The sequence below is a fragment of the Ursus americanus genome, chromosome 33, assembly GCF_024610735.1.
Source record: "Ursus americanus isolate L20-20 chromosome 33, mUrsAme1.1.p, whole genome shotgun sequence".
NCBI lineage: Eukaryota > Metazoa > Chordata > Mammalia > Carnivora > Ursidae > Ursus > Ursus americanus.
This window is the reverse complement of record NC_142159.1, coordinates 23,745,277-23,764,812: the sequence shown is the minus strand read 5'-3', so window position 1 is coordinate 23,764,812 and position 19,536 is coordinate 23,745,277. Positions and strand designations below refer to the sequence as shown.

Genomic DNA, 19,536 nt, shown 5'->3' with positions numbered 1-19,536 from the left:
CCTCCTCCTCCTGGTTGCTCGGAAGCAGAGCCGGCTGCAGTGGGAAGGAGCCTCTGGCTGTGATGGGTTTTTTTTAACCACTTGATCATGATCAAGGATTTAATTTTATCCCCTTCTCTGGCTGGCTCTGATTCTATTTGGAGTTTAAGCACGAGCTAGTGAGCAGAAGGGTCCCTGGAAGACAGGACTCCCACCCTCTGGCTCAGCAAGGCCCCTCCTTGCCCGTCCAGATAAGACAAGGTTGATCTGGGGGACCCCCTCAGCCCTGGAGGCTTGAGCGAAGGCTGAGGGACTGCTCCAATCCACGCCCTCCCCCCTCACAAAGCTGCTGAGCAGAGGGAGAGTTGGGGTGGGGAGGGGAGCAGCTCTTCCCTCAGCCTCGATCAAGGGATCATCTCAGCTCTTTCTTACTCAACAAAAAAGTGTTTAACAGGGGCGCCTGGGTGACTCGGTTGGCTAATCATCGAGCTCTTGATTTCAGCTCAGGTCATGATCTCAGGGTCGTGGGGTCAAGCCCAACATTGGGCTCTGTGCTCAGCAGGGAGTCTGCTTGGGATCCTCTCTCTCCCTCTCTGCCCCTCCCCCCTGTTTGCTCTCTCGCTCTCTCTCTCTTTCTCTCTCAAATAAATAAATAAATCTTAAAAAAACCCCACCATTTAACAAGCACCTGCCTGGACCTGGGGCCACATTCCTCCCCTCCAGGAGCTGCACGCAGGCCTTGCTCTGAATGACTTCTAAGTAGAGAGGATGGGGGTGGGAGACACCATCATGTGACTTAACGATGCCCATATGTCCCGACCACCCACTGTGGGCAGGTCTCTGCTAAACTTGTCATTTGCATTATATCATAATTCTCAGCAACAGCCTTATGGCATAGATGCTCTCATTGTTCCCATTTTTCCAATAAATTGGATAATTTGCCCCAAGTCACGCAGCTGCCGAGTGGCAGGGCCAGTTCTCAATCCCACCAGCTGGCCTCCAGAGGTCTCACTGTCTCCCCAGCCCCCAACCGCATGGACATAAAGATTTATACTGTGGGACTAAACAGTATAAACCAAGGTCAAGAGAGAATCATGCTTATCTAGGGCTTTATTGGATTCAAAGCATTTTTTTGTGCAGAATCTGTTAAAGGTACAATTGGTTTTATTTTCCCATTAATTAAGGCTGAGACCTGCCCAAGAGTCCAGAGCTCACAGTAGGGTGGCAGGGCTCCTAGCCTCGCCTGCAGTCCCCCAACTCGGAGCTCTTTCACTGACCGCCCATGGGGACAGGTGTGCTTTGAGGCTGGACTGCCAGATGCGGGCCACGGGCTGTGAACAGGAAGGGGCAGGGAGAAGTGGAAGAGGAACCTATTCTAGAAAAACCAGCTTTGTCTGGAGAACTGCCATGTCCCCATGTGAGGCATCAGAGTGGGTGAAAGGTGAAGGGCAGCAGTTTCGATGGCCAGCTGCGGGCAGCTGCTGGGGCACCGTGAGTTGGTGGGAGGCCAGCTTCACACCCAGGCTGCAAAGGCAGCGGCTTCTCCCCGGAGGGTGAGGACTGGCCTGAGGACCCAGCACCTGACAAATATTTAACAACCTGCGAGAGCCGGACACGACAGGAGAACAAGGACAAACCCCAGATTGGTCTTGGGGTCACAGAGAGGGCACCGGGCAACCAGGTGATGTAGCGTTTACTCTACCCCCCACCGCCGCTCTTCCTGCCTCCCCCGCCCCAAAGTAGTGGCTTCAAGCATGGAGTCTGGGGTTAGGCAACCTGGGTCCAAGTTCTGACTGTACCACGCTGACCACTAGCAAACTACATAACCCCCATTCCCTCATCTGAAAAATGCGGATAATACCATGCTTACCTCACACACAACTGAAGTTGGTGTGTATGCAGTGTGCTCCGCACACAGGTGGTACTCAAACACACAGTCCTTGTGTTAGTATATTTTTAAAATTTTATTTATTTATTAGACAGAGAGAGAGAGAGAGAGATGGAAACACAAGCAGAGGGAGTGGGAGAGGGAGAAGCAGGCTTCCCGCTGAGCAGGGAGCCCGACTCGGGGCTGGATCCCAGGACCCCGGGATCATGACCTGAGCCGAAGGCAGACGCTTAACGACCCAGCCACCCAGGTGCCCCAACATTCCTTGTGTTATTAAGACGGGGACAAGGCAGTTACCTGCATAAAAGATGTTTGTGAAAACCCAAACTCTTCAAGGAGGTGGAAACTCTCAAAGGTTCTGGGTCTGAAATCACCTCCTGGGGCCGTGTATGTGGGGTGGGGCTCCCACAGGTGTGCAAACAGGGAGGCCACCTGTTGCACACCCTGCTCCTTCCCTGGGGACTCAGGAAGACGCCCAGGCAGGGCAGGGTGTGGCTTAGCTCCTGTCAGCAGCTCCCCTGGCCTGCCCGCTTGGCAGGACTGGCGGGTCCCTGTGGGAAACCATCCATGAGGGAGCAGTTCCAAGGTCAAGGAGGAAAATGAAGGCAAAGCACTGGCTGATATTCAACAAGCATTTCACTGCCCTTATCCTATGAGGCCTTTCTTTAAATCAGGACTAGCAGCCACAGTCACCCCCAAGCCCTCCCCTCCAATCTTCTAAACACACAGTTATTGCCCGAGAAAAGTCAGTTCCTTCCTTGGACACAGAAGTGTTTCCTAAGCATGGCCTCAGGTCTGTCTGGGACTATTTCATCTTCTGGGAAAGGGGTGGGTGCCATGGGCAACAGGCAAACTGAGAGAGTGCCCAGGGCAGGCAAGGCAGGTGGGTAGTGGTGGGGTCCCCTGGGACCCCCGAGCTCCCGGCCCTGGAAGCTGGCTCCTATCCCCCCACCGAACCAGGTGCCATGGAGGGATCAGTTTCCCTGCTACAAAGGGTTCCGTTCAAAGGCTGGAGCAGCCTGGATTCTCCCAGCTGCTAAGCACCTGCAGGATCAGGCAAAAGCTGCCCTTCATTCTCAACCACCCCCCGCCCCCCAGGGCTGGGAAACACCAACAGAAGGCAGGGTGCCCTGCCCCCCTTCTCAGCCCATCCCTGGCCTCCCCCAGACTCAGCCTGGCCCCCAGCTGGTCTCAGGCCCCGGCAGTCCCAGTCCCACCTGTTGTAGTCAGTTCTGGCTGCATGCACCTGTACTTGGGAAGGTAAACCCAGAAGGTTGCCTGCTGTGCAGGATGAGGGACCCTCCCAGACTCAGTGCAGACTCCGTGCTGCCCCCAGTGTTTTCCCTTGGCCTGCTGAGGTGTCCCAACTCCTCTTTCCTGGTGGCCTAATTCCCATTAGTTAGACAACCCCAGCGGATGCCTGCCTCCCTCCCTCCTGGCTCCAATTCCAGGCTCGCTGCTGGGGGCTGGGCAGTGGCACCAGGGCCAGCCAGCCCTTTCCTCTGCTCTGTGGTTCAGCTTAGAAGAGCAGATTGGCTCCGAGGTCAACTCCCCGACAGTGCAACTCAGAACACAAATAATTTACCTAACGCGAGCCCTTGGTGTGTCTCTGTGATGTTTGACTAACATAACTGTCTTTTTTTTTTTTTTTTGGTCTGTTTCTCAAGAACCATAAAGTCCTTCCTGGAAATAGAAGTTACAGAGAAAGGCGGGTCAACTCAATGTAAAGATGAACGTAAGTTACCTGAAGGTGGAATGGGCTGACTTGTGAGGTAGCGAGTCCCCTGTCCGAGAGGGTATTCGAGCAAAGGCTAGATAAACCTTTTTTAGAGCTATTTCAGAGGTGACACACACATCTGGCCACTGCGTGGGCTGCTAGGCAACCGTCAACCTCTCTCCCAACACGTTCACAAGAGTGAATGATGTTGACTGTGCCATCTGTCCTCCTAGTCTATGAACCCCAGTGTTTAGCACCCAGCGAAACTCTTTGAAAAGAAAACAGAAGCAGTGAGTCCATGTAGCAGAAAAAAAAAAAAAAAAAAAAGACCTAAAATGGAATGATGAAGGGTGGAAATGATAGATTCTAGAAAATGCTTCCAAAGCAAAAATTCCTAAAGGAGAAATGATTTCAGCTTCTAAACTTAAACGTACAGCTGAACACCAATAAATCTCTCATTTCTGGGATGACGGAAGGACCGGATATTTTGTTTGGACTTTTGTTACAAGCAGCCCAAGACCACTGCCATCACACAGGATGCTGGGTGTGTAGGGTGGAGGGAGCACCTTTCAGGGTGCTCAGTGTCTGTCTGCTCAGGAGCATGGAGGGACAAGGTCACCTCTGAAGACTACTGACCTCAGTCCGATCTAGGATGATATTTAGAATCTCCCAAAAAGGGGGCTCAGCCTTCTATGAACCCAAGAGCTGGGCTAGGTAGATCTCAGAATACTTCCAAAGCCCGAGCTCCACTCCAGGTCGCAGACAATTAAACTAGCAAATGTGGTATTTTTGACCCTCCTTATGGTGCCTCCTTGAGGAGAGAAGGCCCGGCAGCAGAGCCCATGAGACACAGGGAATCAGTGAGTGCACCCAGCTCTGAGGGAGATAACTCAACTCACACAACAAGCTATTAAAAATCTTTATTGTTAATTTTTTTTCTCTAACAGATAATATTTTTAGTTGAAATATGAAGCCACAGCAACACCTTCGCGTCTCCCGTTCAGATGACAAGACAGATCGGGCCATCGCTGTTACAAGAGGGAGGCCCGTGACCTTGACAAGGGCAGGCTGGGGCAGAGAACACGCCGTTGGCCAGGACACGGACCCTTCGTGGGGGCTACAGGTACAAAGAGAGGGCAAATGGCAACACTGTGTTGGTGCCTGGTGACAGATGTCATAACCTGGGAGGTGGGGCTTCCCCAGGGGCTCAGCTGGAGCCGCAGGACACCGAGCTGGGAGTGTGTCTGTGAGTACACACACGTCCCACCTCTCCTGGAAGAAGATGCTCTCAGGCCCCTGCCGGAGTCCGCACGGTCCTCGTTCCCTGGGGATCAACAGTCTTTGCAGGGTAGCCTAACCAGGTCAGCTAACTAGGGCCAGGCGCCTGCGTGTGGAGGACGTCAGGGCCATCTATGCTGTGATACACAGGTCCTCCTGGAGCAAGGCCCAGACGATGCTCAGAGCACAGCATGAACTGCCCATATGGTCCCAGGTCAGCTCCTGGGATCCATGACAGCCCCAGCCCTGAGAAGGCAGAAATTTGGCTCCGAGAATCTTCTCCTGGCTCTGGGTACCTGGGGCAAAAAAGGAGGCCTCAGCCATTTACTATCTCAGGAGGAGGGCAGAGGCTCCCATCCCTGAGGCCTAATCCTTCACCACCTCCCCACCCAGGTTCTGCTCTGGTGAGAGATACAGGGAGAAGGGCAGGCCACCCCCAAGGGAAGGGGGAGGACAGTTCGAAGACCTGGGGTCCTTCCAGCTCTTCACATACAGCTGCTTGGCAGTGTGTTTCCAGTGTGTGTCCCTGGGTTGAGGGCCAGCCTGGTGGGACCTGCTCAGTGACAGCCCAGCCAGCTGTCTCAGGTGGCACTTCATAAACAAACAACGACTCTGTCCATTCCAGGCTGACATGGAGAGAGACCCTTCAGAAGGCGGTGCAGTGAGGGGCTCGGGCCTGGGATCCGAGAACTCCGAGTGCTGCCCAGGGCCTACTGCCCAGCGGCCGGCACCCTGGGAGCCTGGCTGGCGGAGGTCAGGGCTGGGGGTTTAGAGCTGAAGGCTTCCCGGGCTTCGTGAGCCAGGCTTTGTGAGGCTCCGGGCTCCCAGGCAGAGACCTCTGCTACACGGTGGGGTCTCACAGCTGGGAGAAGCTCCTGCCCTTTACAGCAGGAACCCCAGACGAGGCCTCCGGAAGTAGATCTGGAGGGAAGGGCTGAAAAGGCAGCCGCCCAGTGTGGTCCTCCTCTGCTCAGCACGGGCAGGCCGGAGAGGCCCAGCCAGCGTTCGAGCAATTCCATTCCCCCAACGGGGAGCTGGCTGGTTGCCAACCCTTGGAAGTGACGCACATAAATCCTGCCTAACGGTCACCTCTAAGCTCCGGTCTGCGCGTTCAGGACAGCACAAACCTCTTCGGGGGCTCTGTTTTCCAGCTGTAGACCTTGCATGGGGTCTTGGAGGTCCCCTCGCTGGGGGAGCCAGGTGTGGTCGTTAAAGCAAATGCACTCTCCAGGTGGATCCCCGGCTGGAGAGGGACTGCTTGCGCGGCAGAGTGGGGGCAACCCATGGCAACGGGAGTCATGGATGAGCCAATGAGAAACCAAACACACGTATCAGAAACCAATCAACAGCAAACACAAACAAAACATGGGAAAGCAGCAGCAAGCTCTTTGTGTAATAAATATTGCAAAGCGCACTTGGTTTCTTTCTTTTTTTTTTTCAAGTCAAATATAACAACCAATGTCCCGAACCCTGTTTTCAGCATTCAAGAGAGGAGCTGTTGCTATCAGCAGAACACCTGCAGCCAATCAAAGAAAAAAAACCGTTTCCCACTAGCCGGCCAATCAAAATCCTTTTCCAGTTTAAGCAGCCAATCGGGCCTCTTCACATTCCTAAAAAGTGACCTAAATAAAGCACCAGATCTCGGAGAGCTTCCTGGGAAGCCATATACCGAGGCGCAAATTAAAAAAAAAAAGAAAAAAGAAAAAGTCAGAAATAAAAATAAAAGGTTTCTGTTGGTCAAGATTTAAAAATAAAAGGGTTTCTTTCTGCAGCCAATCATGAGTCCGTCCCTTTAAGCCAATTGTAACTGCACCACCGGTGACTCCCTCGATGTCAGCCCTGCTGAGTGACTGTGGGGTGGGGTTGGGGGGTGTAGGGGCCTGGGGAATCGGGAAGGTGATCTGCTGCCACTCAGCTGGCCGAGGTCCACACAGATCTCTTGGCCCTTGCCAGCTTCCAGGGTGTTCCAAGGGGTTCACCGCTACTGCCTCCGGTCCTCCGTCTCCGACCTGGAAAACGCCATCACCACATCCTCTGCACCTGCAGACCAGGGGAAAAGAACCGTTGGATGGGCCTCTGGCGTCGGGCTGCAGTCAGGACAATGCAAGTCGGCCGGGGCCCCTGTTTCAGCATTGGTCTGCCCTAGTGCGGTCCTTCCCAGTACCCAGTGCTTCCAAGGCAGCCTGGCCAGGGGACATGCCAGCAGCCCCACCGGAGGGTGGCAGGGGGGCCGTCGGGGTGAGGCTCGGAGGCTTGCACAAGGCTATGCCACCGACAGGGCTGCTGGTCCTAGAGCAGGGCTCACATCCTTTGCTCCGTGGTCTCCAAAGCCAGGGGCACTGGGAACCTCCGTCTTTCTTCTCCAGACTCGGGTCTTGATCTCGCTGCAGGTTCTTGCTCACTGGGACTTCTAATAGCCATCCCTCTTTGCCCAAACCCAGCACCTGCTCAAAGGCGCACAGCCGGGCCCATTTCCAGCCTGCAGTCGGCCTGGCTCCGACAGAGAGATAATGGCCAGAATCTTTATTATTGTTATTTTTAATCATGGATTTGAGATTCTGGTCCAGGCACTCATGAAATCACTTCCTTTGTCTTGTTTTCCACAAGACAGGCTCTGACATGCAGCCAGAAAAGGCAAGGGGGGGGGGGAGGGAAAGAGCTTAAAATACGAACCTGGAACCTGCCGCAGCCACCAGAGCAAGGTGAGCCGACCTGCAGGTCCCGCCCCGCCCCCGGGGCCCTGCCCTCCCTGGGGCCTACTGCTTTCTCCCTTTTTTCTTTCTTTTTCTTTCTTTCTTGCTTGCTTGCTTTCTCTTCTCGCTTTCTTTCTTTCTTTCAACATAGTATTTGTTTTTAAGCATTTTTTAAAAAAATTTTAAGTAATCTCTACCCCCAGTATGGGGCTCAAGCTCACAACCCCGAGATCAAGTCGCAGCTCTACCGACTGAGCCGGCTAGGTGCCCCTCCCCTTTTTCTAAAGGACGGTTCTCGGTCATGCCCTGAACAAGAATCAGTGGCCTGTGGCCTCTCCGACATACTTCTCTTCTATACCGTTGGAGGGATTCTCCCCAGGAGGAGAGGATGGGAAGAGCGGACACAGGAAAGGCCACAGAAGAGGGAGCCAGTGTGCGTGGTGCATGGGAGAGTTTTCTGGAGTGTGAAGCAGAATCCGGGAAGGGCAGCATTCTGCCTGGCCAGCCCCAGCACAGAGTCGGCCGGCTTCCTCCACACCACAAGGGGGCTTCCCCCCTTCCTTCCTAACTGTCCCACTACACCTGCAGCTGTGGGTGCTGCAGGAGGAGGGCTCACCCACAAGGATGTGACATCGCAGAGATGGCCTTCACTCTGTCCACCAGCGCACCAAGGTGCCACCAAGGGAACCAAGCCCACCACTCACACCCCGATCTGCCTTGAGGGGTTCTGCTGTTGCCAGCACAACTTCCATTCCTGAACAGGGAAATAGGCGTCTAGAAAGAAGCTCAAATTATCTGACTTCTTGGGATAGGGGCTCCTTTGCCTGGGAGGCCCTACAAATCCTTCCCTTGTCTTTTTGGGAACATTCTGTTCTCGCCTCAGTCCTAGGACCACGAAATATCACTGCAGGCAGAATTTTCCTAGCAACCACAGAATCCAAGATGACATCATACCCTGCATGGCAGCCGAGCTGGTTACCTACCAGATGCCAGCTCTTCCCGGGCGGGCGCCGCCTGCCCAGTGCACTCATCAGGAGGGGCTGGCGGGGGCTGGGAAAGGGGCGTGGTCAGCCACGAGCAGTGGCAGCCCACTTGCTTCCTTCCTTGCCTGCCTCGTAGGCTCTCTCACAGGGACCTTAGGCCTCTATACTGAGTTGCAGGCACAAAAATAGCACTGGCTACCCTAGGAGGGAATGGTGAGTCTGCAGGGGGAACAGACCCAGGGGCTAGGACTCCCATCACTGCAGTCTGCCTGGCCTGTGTACCTGGGCTACGCTCTGAGTTGGGGAAGGAAGTGACCTCCTCAAGGTCACACAGGGACTCTGACGCCTCCTCTTTAGCAAGACACCTGAAGCAGAAGGTTTGCTAGAGTCCCACTGGCGCCACAGTGCCAGCTGGTCTCCCGTCCCCGGCTGGGGTGGGGAAATCGGCAGCTTTCATTTTTAGAGCCTCCCACCCTGCCGCTGGGGCCGGGTGTGGAAGGGCCCACAGAGCTGCTGCCCATCCTGTGCCCTGCTCCGTTCCTTAAGGGCTTGCTGTTTTCCAGGCCTCACCAAGAGGGGACAGGCCCTTGCAGAGCATTGTCTGACCTGTCCTTATCATCGGCTGGCTGGCTCTCGTCATTCCACGAGGGCCTGACCGGGAACCGTGCAGGCCTCTAGGCAAGGATGTTGCTTTCCTCTCTCCTCTTCTCCATGAAATTTGGCCCAACAGCCTAACAGGGAGGGTGAGCTGCTCAGTTAGCTGTTGTAATCGAGCTCTTAGAACTTTAGAGCTGGGGGCCTCAGGTGGGTCCCCACGGTCCCTCCCTCATTAAAGTCCAGTAAGTGGTGGCTCCCTTGGGTGCTCTCACTGCTGGCCATCACAAGGCTCAGAACGGGAAGGCCCAGCCCACTGCCTCCAGGCTGTCAGCCGGTTTCCTATACCATTTTACAGACGGGGCTGTGTCCATCCCATTGTTAGCTCGGCTGGCCCTGTCTGGACTCGGACTCAGAGCTTCCGTCCATCCCTTCCCACCTGATGCAGGTGAGCATGGAAGGGGAGAAGCTAAGCAGCCTTTCCTGTTCAACACTCTCTGACACACCGAGAGATGAAGATGGCCAAAACCAGATGAAGGCATCCTGAGAAAAGAGAACACACACCCGTCTCTCTTACAAATACAGATATTCATAATACCTGTGATATCCAAAAATACTCAACAAAGTCCTAGCAAACAATACGGCAATATACAAATAGGATTCCATGCTCTGAACAAGTGAGATTTACCCCAGAAATGCAAGGGTGTTTTAACACCTGAAAATCAACTAATGTAACACAGACTATCGAAAGGTAAAAAGGGAGAAAAACCATACAACTGTCTGAACAGACACAGAAAACACATCTGACAAAATTCAACACCCCTTCATGGAAACACGCTCAACACACTAGTAATAGAAGGGAGGTTCCTCAATCTGATAACGAGCATTTACTAAAAACCCACAGCTACTATCATACTTAATGGTAAAAGGCTGGAAGTTTTCGCCGCTCAAGATTAGGAAGGAGGAAAGGATGTCCACTCCTGCCATTTCTATTCAACGTCGTGTTGAAAGTTCAATTCAGGACAATTAGGCAAGAAAAAGAAATAAGAGGCATCCAAATTGGAACGGGAAAGAAGTAAAACTGTATTTGAAGATGACATGGATCTTGTATACAGAAAATCCTAAGGAATCCACTAAAAAACTATTAGAACAAATAAAGTTGCAGGATACCAGATCGATATACAAATGCCATTTGTATTTCTATACATTAGCGATGAATAATCTGCAAATGAAATGAAGAAAACAACTTCATTTACAATAATATCAAAAATAATAAAACACTTAGCAATAAATTTAACAAATGGAGTATGGAATTTGTACTCAGAAAAGTACAAAACATCACTGTGCGAAAACATCATAGAAAGAAATTCGACACAACTCCTATCAAAATCCCAGGTGCCTTTTTTGCAGAAATTGACAAGCTGCTCCTAAAATTTGTAGGGAAATGCAAAGGGTCCAGAACAGCCAAAATCATCTTGAGAAAGAAGAACAAAGTTGGACCCACACTTTTGGATTTTATATCTACTACAAAGCCACAGTAAACAAGACGTGGTGGGACTGGTGTACGGAGAGACGTGTAGGACGATGGAACAGAACAAAGAGTTCAGAAATAAACCCTCCCACTTAGGGTCAGTTAAGTTTTGACAAGGGTATCAAGACAATAGGGTGGGAAAGAAGTGAACAGGTGGTTCTGGGACAACTGGATAGTCACATGACAAGGATGAAGTTGAACCCTTACCTTGCACCGTTATTTTAGAAATTAACTCAAAATGCACCAATGACCTACCTGTAAGTGCTAAGATTATAAAACTCTTACAAGAAAACACAGGAGTAAATCTTTATGACCTTGGGTTAGGACAGGATTTCTCAGAGATGACACCCTAAACACAAGCAATAAAGGAAAAAATAGATAAATTGGGCTTTCTCGAACTTAAAAACATTTATGCTTCAAAGGATACCACCAAAAAAGTGAAAAGGAGGTGGAGAGGCACCTGGCTGGCTCAGTTGGAGAAGCATGTGATTCTTGATCTCAACGGTGGTGAGTTCGAGCCCCACGCTGGGTTTACAGATTACATACATACATACATAAATGTAAATAAATAAACTTAAAAAAAGAAAAGCTTTAAAAAATAAAATTAAAATAAATTACAATGAGAAGACTTACTATTAAAAAAAAAAAGTAGAAAGGCAAGCAACAGGCTGGGAGAAAATATTTGCAAGTCATATAATCTGGGAAGGGACCAGTACCCAGAATATACAAATAACACAACTCGGTAATAATAAAAAGTCAACTCAATTTTTAAAATGGGCAAAGAACTTGAATAGAGATTTCTCCAAAGATATAAGAATGGTCAACAAGCACGCGCAAAGATGCTCAACATCATTAGTCACTATGGAAATGCAAACCGAAGCTACAATGAGACACTTCACACCCACTAGGATGGCTGGAATCAGAAAGTGACAATGACAGGAGTTAGGGAGGAGGTGGAGAAGTTGGAACCCTCACACGCTGCTGGTGGAATGCCAAGCGGTGCGGCTCCCAAGCCCACTCCACCCTCAGCCTTCCCCACCTCGGTGACAGCACCGCCATCCTCTAGTTGCTCAAAAACCCAGGGTGGGGGTACTTCCTGATTCCCCACCCCCACCCCGTCCTGTGCGCACACACTCTACGTATAGCACACCAGCAAATGTTCCTGGCTCTACCTTTATTATTATTTTTTAAAAGATTTAATTTATTTGAAAGAGACAGAGAAAGAGAGAGAGATCGGGGAGGGGAAGTGGGAGGGAGAGAGAGAATCTCACGCAGGCTCCACAACCTAGTGCGGAGCCCACGCAGGGCTCGATCTCACAACACTGAGACCACAACCCCAGCCAAAACCAAGAGTTAGACGCCCAACCGACTGGGCTACCCAGGTGTCCCTCTTATTTTTTTGAAGTGCTTTTGTTTTCATTTTGTTTTAGTAATCTCTACACCCAATGTGGGGCTCAAATTTACAACCCTGAGATTAAGCTCAGCAGAGCCCAACACGGGCTCAATCCCATGACCCCAAGGTCACGACCTGAGCCGAAATCAAGAGTCGGACGCTCTGCCACTGGTGAGCGAGCCACCCAGGTGCCCCTGGCTCTACTTTAAAACGATATCCTGAATACATCGCTGTTTCCTCTACGACCACCCAGTCCAGGCTCCCACATCCCTCACTAGCTTCCTGTAAACCCTTTTCCTGGATCTCCCCACTCTGGCCGCTGATTGTCCATTCTCCACACAGCAGTCAGAAAGAAGTTCGTAAAAACATAAGTCAGACCCTGCCACTCCTTTGCTCAAAACTCTCCAAAGGCTTCTTAAGGCAAGATTTCTCATCACACTCAAAGTAAACTCCAAACCCCATACCTGGCCTGCAAGACCCGACATGCTCTGGCTTCTGGCGGCCTCTTCACCTCCTTTTATACATACCCCTCTCCTCACTCCACTCCATCGCCACGGGCCTCCTGGGCTCTGCGTCCTTCAGGCACAAGTAACTTGCACCTCAGGACCTTTGCACTTGCTGTTTCCTTTGCCTCAGTGCTCTTCCCCAAGTTCATGTCATAGTTCTTGCACTTTAAACCAGTGCCTGGGCAAAATCAGCTCCTCAGGCCCTCCCGGACCACAGCTTCTAAAGCCGTGCCCTGTGTCAGTGACCTCCAGAGTTATATATTGACGTGATCTGATTCCCTACCAGAAAGTACATTCCACGTAATCAAGGACTTTATCTTGTTCACTCCCATATTCGCAGCACCTGGGAGAGTTCCTGGGACACAGGATGAATCCTCATTTTATAGACGGGGAACTTGAAGCTCAGAGAGTCAAAGCACCTCGGTGTGTCAGTGGCACAGGGAGGACCCTGACCTAGACCCTGAAGTCCATGTCTTCACCACCACCACACATCGCCGTTTCTCCTCAGGAGGAGGCAGGAACTGACCTGCTCCGGTCACCCAGAGCACCGTGGTGGCTCAGGCTTCCCATCAGAGACCAGACCCATTCCTCTGCCCCTATCAGAATGGAACCAAGACCCAGGATTTAAAAAACACCACCAAAACAGCTCTGGGAGAGTTGGAGAGAATTCAGCGTGGAGCCCAGAGCACCATCCCGGGAGGACCCCTGAGCCCAGACCCCTCCCTCCTGCCCCCAACTCCCCGCCCTGACCTAGAGCTCTGCCAGATGTCTCCCTAGTCCCATGGTTCACCTGCTAGGGCAACAGGGCCAAGGCGCTGGTGAGAACACAGCTCTCTGAACCAGGGCAGGGTACCCATCCCACGCCCAATGCCAGCTTTGCCCCTTTAACAGAGTCCAGTCAAGTGACTGGGCAGAGAAAAATGACAACTATGCAGGAGCTTAGAAAAGAGAAGCCGGCCCCCCGCCGGGGGCGGGAGACAGACAATGGGCTCACTGGTCTGTCTGCAAGCTCAGGATGAATTCACAGCCGCAGAAATCCCAGAACAGGCTCCACACACCAGCACCGGCCCCACCCACAGCCGTGTCGGCTTACGGTGGCACCTGCACCCGGCCCTCAAGAAGTGAGGCTCCCTACAGGGGGCTGGGGGCAGGGGGCCCAGGGCAGCACGGTATGGAGAACGCCCCAGGGGCACAGAGACAAGCCCCAGCATCTGGAGAATCTCTCTCGTTAATGGAGGCTCTAACATAAAGTCTTTTAAAGGTCTTTTCATCAATATGTAAGCACCTCAGTATGTTTCCTGAATTGCTAGAACACTCTCCCATCAGCGTCAGTTTCTAGGTGGCTCAGTGATCATGCATGACAAAGAACAGGAAAGAGGAGCCTGGAGGTAGCCACAGCCCTGAGGCCGATGTGGAGAGGGTACACGTGGCCTGTTGCACAAACCCGTCTGGAGAAATCCTAGCAGAGCCCTTCATCCTTTTCCAGGAAAGGCGGAGCTTGTCTTGGAAATGCACAGACCCTACCACGCAAGCCTCGGGCCGACAAGGACTGCTCCGAACCCCACCCTCCCTCTCCAGGAGGGACCCTGCCCAGCGAGAGGCAGGCATGGGGGAAGGAAGAGACCAGGCCTCCTAGGCAGCTATGACGCACTGAACATGCAGTTCCTGCCTGCGTTGCACCAAAGCGCCTGGCTGCAGGGGAACAGACGGACCCTGGGAGCTCTTCCAGCTCTGGAGGCTGCAAAGGCCACCTCCGCAGCAGCACTCACAGGTGGACGGGGAGGGGAGACAGCTTTTAGGGCAGACCCTGCCTAGAAATCGACACATGGTATGGAAAGCCTGGTCCAGCTCCCAAAGGCGGCCGGCCCCCGGCCCCATGGTCCAGGATACAGCCCTGCACAGGTGTCACTGGAGTGAGGGGGGAGTCGCAGGAACAGCATCAGTCACTGGTGGGGGTGTCCCCATCACCCAACTTGGAGCGGTGAGCTCTTGCAGGCCCTGCCTCTCACAACCGAGGGGCGGGCTCTGAAGGCAGCAAGGTTCTCTGAAACCCCTGCGTCCCTCGCTGGCCGGAGCCTCCTAGGACTAGTCCAGTAGTCCTTCAAATCCCCATGGCTGCTGGAAGCCAGAGACAACAAAGGAAGCTCGCTTTGGCCAAGGGCTTCCAAACAGTCCCGGGCATCTGACCTGCCAAACCCTGGCCATCCTCCACGCACACGGCTGATGGGCTGGAGAGGAAGCATGACCACATGCTCCAGAGTGTCCAGGGTAACTCCCACCTCCTGGTCTGCCCCTTCTCTCACCAAGGCTCTTCGGTTGTGACACTTTCTCCTGAGACCCAGGAGCCTGCTGTCGATACGACAGGGTCTGCTCCCTAGCTACCCCAAGCGGCGTGGCTCAGCTACGAGCTCCGAGCTCCGGGGAGATAAGCCAGGCAGCCAGGCTTCTGGAAAAACAGGTCCCAGACCCTCCTCCACGGGGGACAGTTTCCATGGGGATGAGGCACCAGTGCCACCCTGGACGAGGCCTCCTCGCAGACGAAGCCGCTGGGCGGCATGCGCTGTTTTTAGCAGCCACGGCCCCGCAGCCCGGAGCCGGATACATCTCAGCGCTGATGCCTCAAGTTCCCAGGGGATGGCTTTTACCTAGAGACAGCACGAGGCTGGTTGCCATGGGGACAGCGGCCACAGATCCACCAAGGTCTCAGCAGCCAAACCAGGCTCCGGGCTCGGGGGCGCCTCCTGGGCTCCAGGCTGACAGTCGCAGCACCAGGCACTCCGGCGGCCAGAAGGTGAGCACGCGGCACCAGACATGGGACGGGATCCTGGCAGAGGCGCTGGGCTTCCTGACCAGCCAGCGAGGGCCTCCCTGGGCTTAGGCGCCCTCAGGGGACACTGGCACCCCAGCAGCTGGGCCTGGGTCTGACCCTGCCCACCTGAGCAACCTGTCCGCACACCTACCTCCATTTTCTCATCTGTGAAACGTGACAAGTCCCACCTGGCCCACCCATCTGACCAGCCAGGATGACGTCTGCAGCAGAAAGCATCATAAACAACTTCTGGTGTGTGTGTGGGGGGGGTGTCACAACTTGGAGTTGTAGTACGCCTGTTCTGTTCTAGTCCCAGACAAGCTCCCTCAAACCCACCTCGTGCCCTCCCACACCCCCACTGAGCCCAACACACATACCCCCTACCTCTGGGCTTGTTTTCCCAGTGAGGTACTTGTTTTCCTCAAATTCTTCGGTTCCCCCCAAAATGTAAGCTCTCCTAGACCAGAGAGCTTGGCTGTATGCAGAAGGGACAGAATCTGGGAGGACTGGGTGTAAGGGGTCAGGACTGACCAGGTCTTCATCTAAAGCCCTGGTATATTCTCAAATTCTAGTGGGCATCAGAATCACCCGGGGTGGGGGGGGTGTTTCAAATGCAGATTCCCAGGCTCAGCTGGCAGGCATTCTGATTCAGTGGAGCTGGGGTGGGGCCCAGGAGTCTGCATTTTTAACAAATACACTCGGTGATTCAGGGGTCGTGGTCTGTGGCCTGTACGCCGAGAACTCAATGCTACAGACAGTCCCCTGACCCCCACCCCACCCCTGAGCTGATGTCCCTTGTCCAACAGCATTCTGAAAGAGACCTCTCCTCCCACTTCCATTTCCTCACTGATCCCAGGCCCACGGCAATCTGGCTCCCAGCCAGGGCTCCGCAGAAACTGTTTTAGTAAAGTTGCCCCTGACCCTTTCATGACAAGCCTGGGGGACCCTGACAAAGACCCTGCTGCCCCTCCCCTCCTTCCGGAGCTGCACCACGTTCCCCACTGCCCTCACAGCTGTGCTCACTGGGCTCCGTCCTCCCCTCACTCTGCCTGCTCTCCCTGTGTGACCTCCCTCGACTCCCCGCCTCCCCCCGGCCATACCCCTCACCTGCTCCCACCTTGAACCTGAGCTCTGACCTGGCTCCCACCCCGGCCAGACACCCCCAGGCAACTCCCCCTCGGAGCTCCCCTTCCTGCCTCTCCGCCACAGCTACTCAGATCCGGTGCCTCTGGCGCTGGGCCACTGGGCCCTGGGTCTCAAACCCTGACCCCACCGGTTCACACAGCCTGCAGGTCCTCGGTCTTAAACGTCCTGCCTCTGAAAAATATCTGCATTGCCTCACATGTGGTGGAAGGTCACTGTGACCTTCCAACTATCGCCCTGCCTTACCCTGTGTCCTGTGACCTCTCACCAGCGCTCACCCTAAACGGATGACAATCTGACCTAGCCAATCCCCCCCTTTGGATCCGTGGGGACCCCTTGCAGTCCTCAGGATGAACTCTGTCCAGAGCCCATGTGCCTTCCCAGCCACTCACCACCCACCTGGCCACCCCACACCCGTCTCTTAGGGGGACACAAAGACGCCCAACACTCACGCTGGGCAGGCTCCAGAGGCTTCCTCCGATTTCCCCCCCACTCACATTCCCACACATCCATCAGGACTCCGGCAATTCTGGGTGGGCTTCCCTTCCCTCGGGATGAGTCACACTGCGATCTGTGCATTTGTTCGTGCGTCTGTCTGCCCTGCTGGACTGGCAGCTCGAGGGCGGGGGCTGTCACCTGGCACCATGCCCGGCCCATGGACTGATGGCCAAAAGGGAGCAACACTGTCCCATCCACGCTGGACCGAGCAGCCCCTTGACACCCCGCTCCAAGACAGAGACCTGCCTTTGATGGGGTGTTGGGAGGTCAGTGCGGTCCTGCAGGAGGGCTTTGAGGACTCTGAGGCCCTTGATCTGGCTCTATGCACTAGAACCCACTAGGCTGGGTAAAGAAGGGTCAAAGCAGCCCTTCCCAGGCCAGGACCAGAGGCTGGAAGGGGCAACCGGCCCTGCATTTCAGCACACCCCTGACCCGGTCTTGGGATGCTTTTTTCTTTTCCTGTGACCTGGGTTATCACGTACCCAATCCTTCTGATTGACTTTTCAGTCTGATTCAATGTTTATGATCTTTTTGGTTCACTTTTATTATTACTAGGTTACAGGTAATTCTCATCTAAGTGTTGATTAAAGTTAAAAAAAAAAATCATCTTCCTGCCCCATAGACTGGAATTCTCCCGAGGCCTGACTGCCATTTCAGTCCAGAGTTTGTCGTTGCTGGGAGCCTCTGGGAAAAGCCTTGGAGCCCCACCTGGGGGACGAGAGGACACAGAACCCCCAGCAGACGGTCCCCGCTCTTACAGGACTCACCTCCCGGAGGCCCGGTCTGTGCAAGTATTCAGGAAACCCTAGCTCAGGGCCAGAAGCTGGCCTAGGGGCTGAGTGTGTCACTGAGAACACAGCACAGCTTTGGGTCCCAAAGGGCACAGCAGCTACACTGCAAGAACGGTCACAGGGAGCTGCAGAGCGAAAGGAGGGGCACGGGCTGACCCCGGAAGGAGTCCGAGAGGGCTCCGTGGAGGCAGTGAAAGAGCTGAAGCCACGGGCGGGGGGGGGGGAGAGCGCTCCAGGAAGAAGCTGGCTGGGAATGGGGCCTGTGATGCCAGCACCTCACCAGGGGCACTGAGAGGGCCACAAAGGGGGGCATGAGTGGAGGAGGGCACTCCCTTGGTCAACCGTGAAGCCCGCGTGGTGGCAGGCCCTCCCCCGGAGTCGCTGGCTTCCTGCGGGTTTGCCTGTGACCACAACTATTTTAACAAGGTTCCCAGTGTAACCCTGAGACCAAATGACCTATTTGAGGCTCTCTGGCGGCATACCCTGAGCAGCAGCTCTGGCTTCCAGGGGGGAAAGCCAGAAGAGCCCTGGGACAGCCCAGCTGGCTCAGGCTGGGGACCTTCCCTGGAAAGTCTCTTGGAGAAAGAGTGTGATCAGACAGAGGCTGGAACAGCCCTGAGCGGCGGCCGCGCCAGCACTGTGGCTCCCACGGCCAAGGGGGGGGGCGGCGGCCGACCAAGGGATGTCCTGGGAGGCCCCGGGGCAGGGAAGGGACAGAAGCTTCCTTCACAAAATGGGCCCCGTCTAGACCGGACAAGCGCCTATCCACGGCACCGCACAAGGACGAGAGTTCTGTAGACACCTTGTCACAGGGAGGCTTGGCAGAGTGCCAGTGGGGGCCGGGGCCTGGCCCTCGCTGGGCGTCCCATCCCCTCAACAGAGCGCTCAGAGAACCAGCACATTCAAAGGCACCTCGGGTGAAGGGCCTGGGATTAAAAGGCAGCGACAAACTCCAAATGTTTTCTGCACCTTCCTGAAATACATTATCGCCTAAATCACGCCTGTTCCTCAGATAAAACAGCCCTGCTCAAACACGCACAGGACCTGAAAGCTACTCCTAGAATTCATCTTAAAAGAAGTGCTGAAGTGTGAGGATGGGTGCTCCGCGCCCACCTGCCCTCGTGGCTCTGCGGCCCAGCGCCGACTAACCCTCTCCAGGCCTGTCTTCTCCTCTCGAAGGTGGGGCCGCGACGGCACCTGTCTCACAGGACTGCCGCGGGGACTCACCGGGGTCACTCCTGTGTGCGGCTTGACAACGAAGCCGGCACACAGTAGGAGCTCAACCAATGTTTGCTGTCACTGTAATTAGTAGCAAAAATGAGAAAGAAAAACCCAATGGGAAAGGATTGGTCAACGAACTATACCACAGCCAGCTGGCCGCACGTCATGCGATCGCTAAAATGTTTTCCTGAAAATTGTTTGAAAATACTATAAAATTATTGGGGTGCCTGGATGGCTTAGTCGGTGAAGCGTCTGCCTTCGGCTCTGGTCATGATCCCAGGGTCCTGAGTTCAAGGCCCGCATCGGGCTCCCTGCTCAGCAGCAAGCCTGTTTCTCCCTCCCCCTCGGCCCCCTGCTCGTGCTCTCTCTAAGGCTCTCTATCTCAAATAAATACACAAAATATTTTAGAAAATACTATACAATTATCATAAGTGAAACGTGGATGTTAAAATGGATATTAAAATGTTCATACTGTATGGTCCCAAATTTATGATGTAAATACACGCCTATTT

At 54.0% G+C, this 19,536-nt stretch overlaps 1 protein-coding gene across 9 annotated transcripts in view; it reads right to left on the bottom strand.

Annotated features, from left to right (window-relative positions):
* Window positions 1–4,489: 4,489 nt before the first annotated feature.
* Window positions 4,490–19,536, bottom strand: part of CTNNBIP1 (catenin beta interacting protein 1) — a 47,069-nt gene continuing 32,022 nt past the window's right edge. For all 9 annotated transcript variants that reach the window (XM_087858351.1, XM_045776853.2, XM_045776858.2 and 6 more), the window contains one exon: window positions 4,490–6,902. In XM_087858351.1, the coding sequence (XP_087714477.1) occupies window positions 6,844–6,902 (59 nt within the window). In that variant the 3' untranslated portion in view covers window positions 4,490–6,843. The remainder of the gene's footprint in view (window positions 6,903–19,536) is intronic.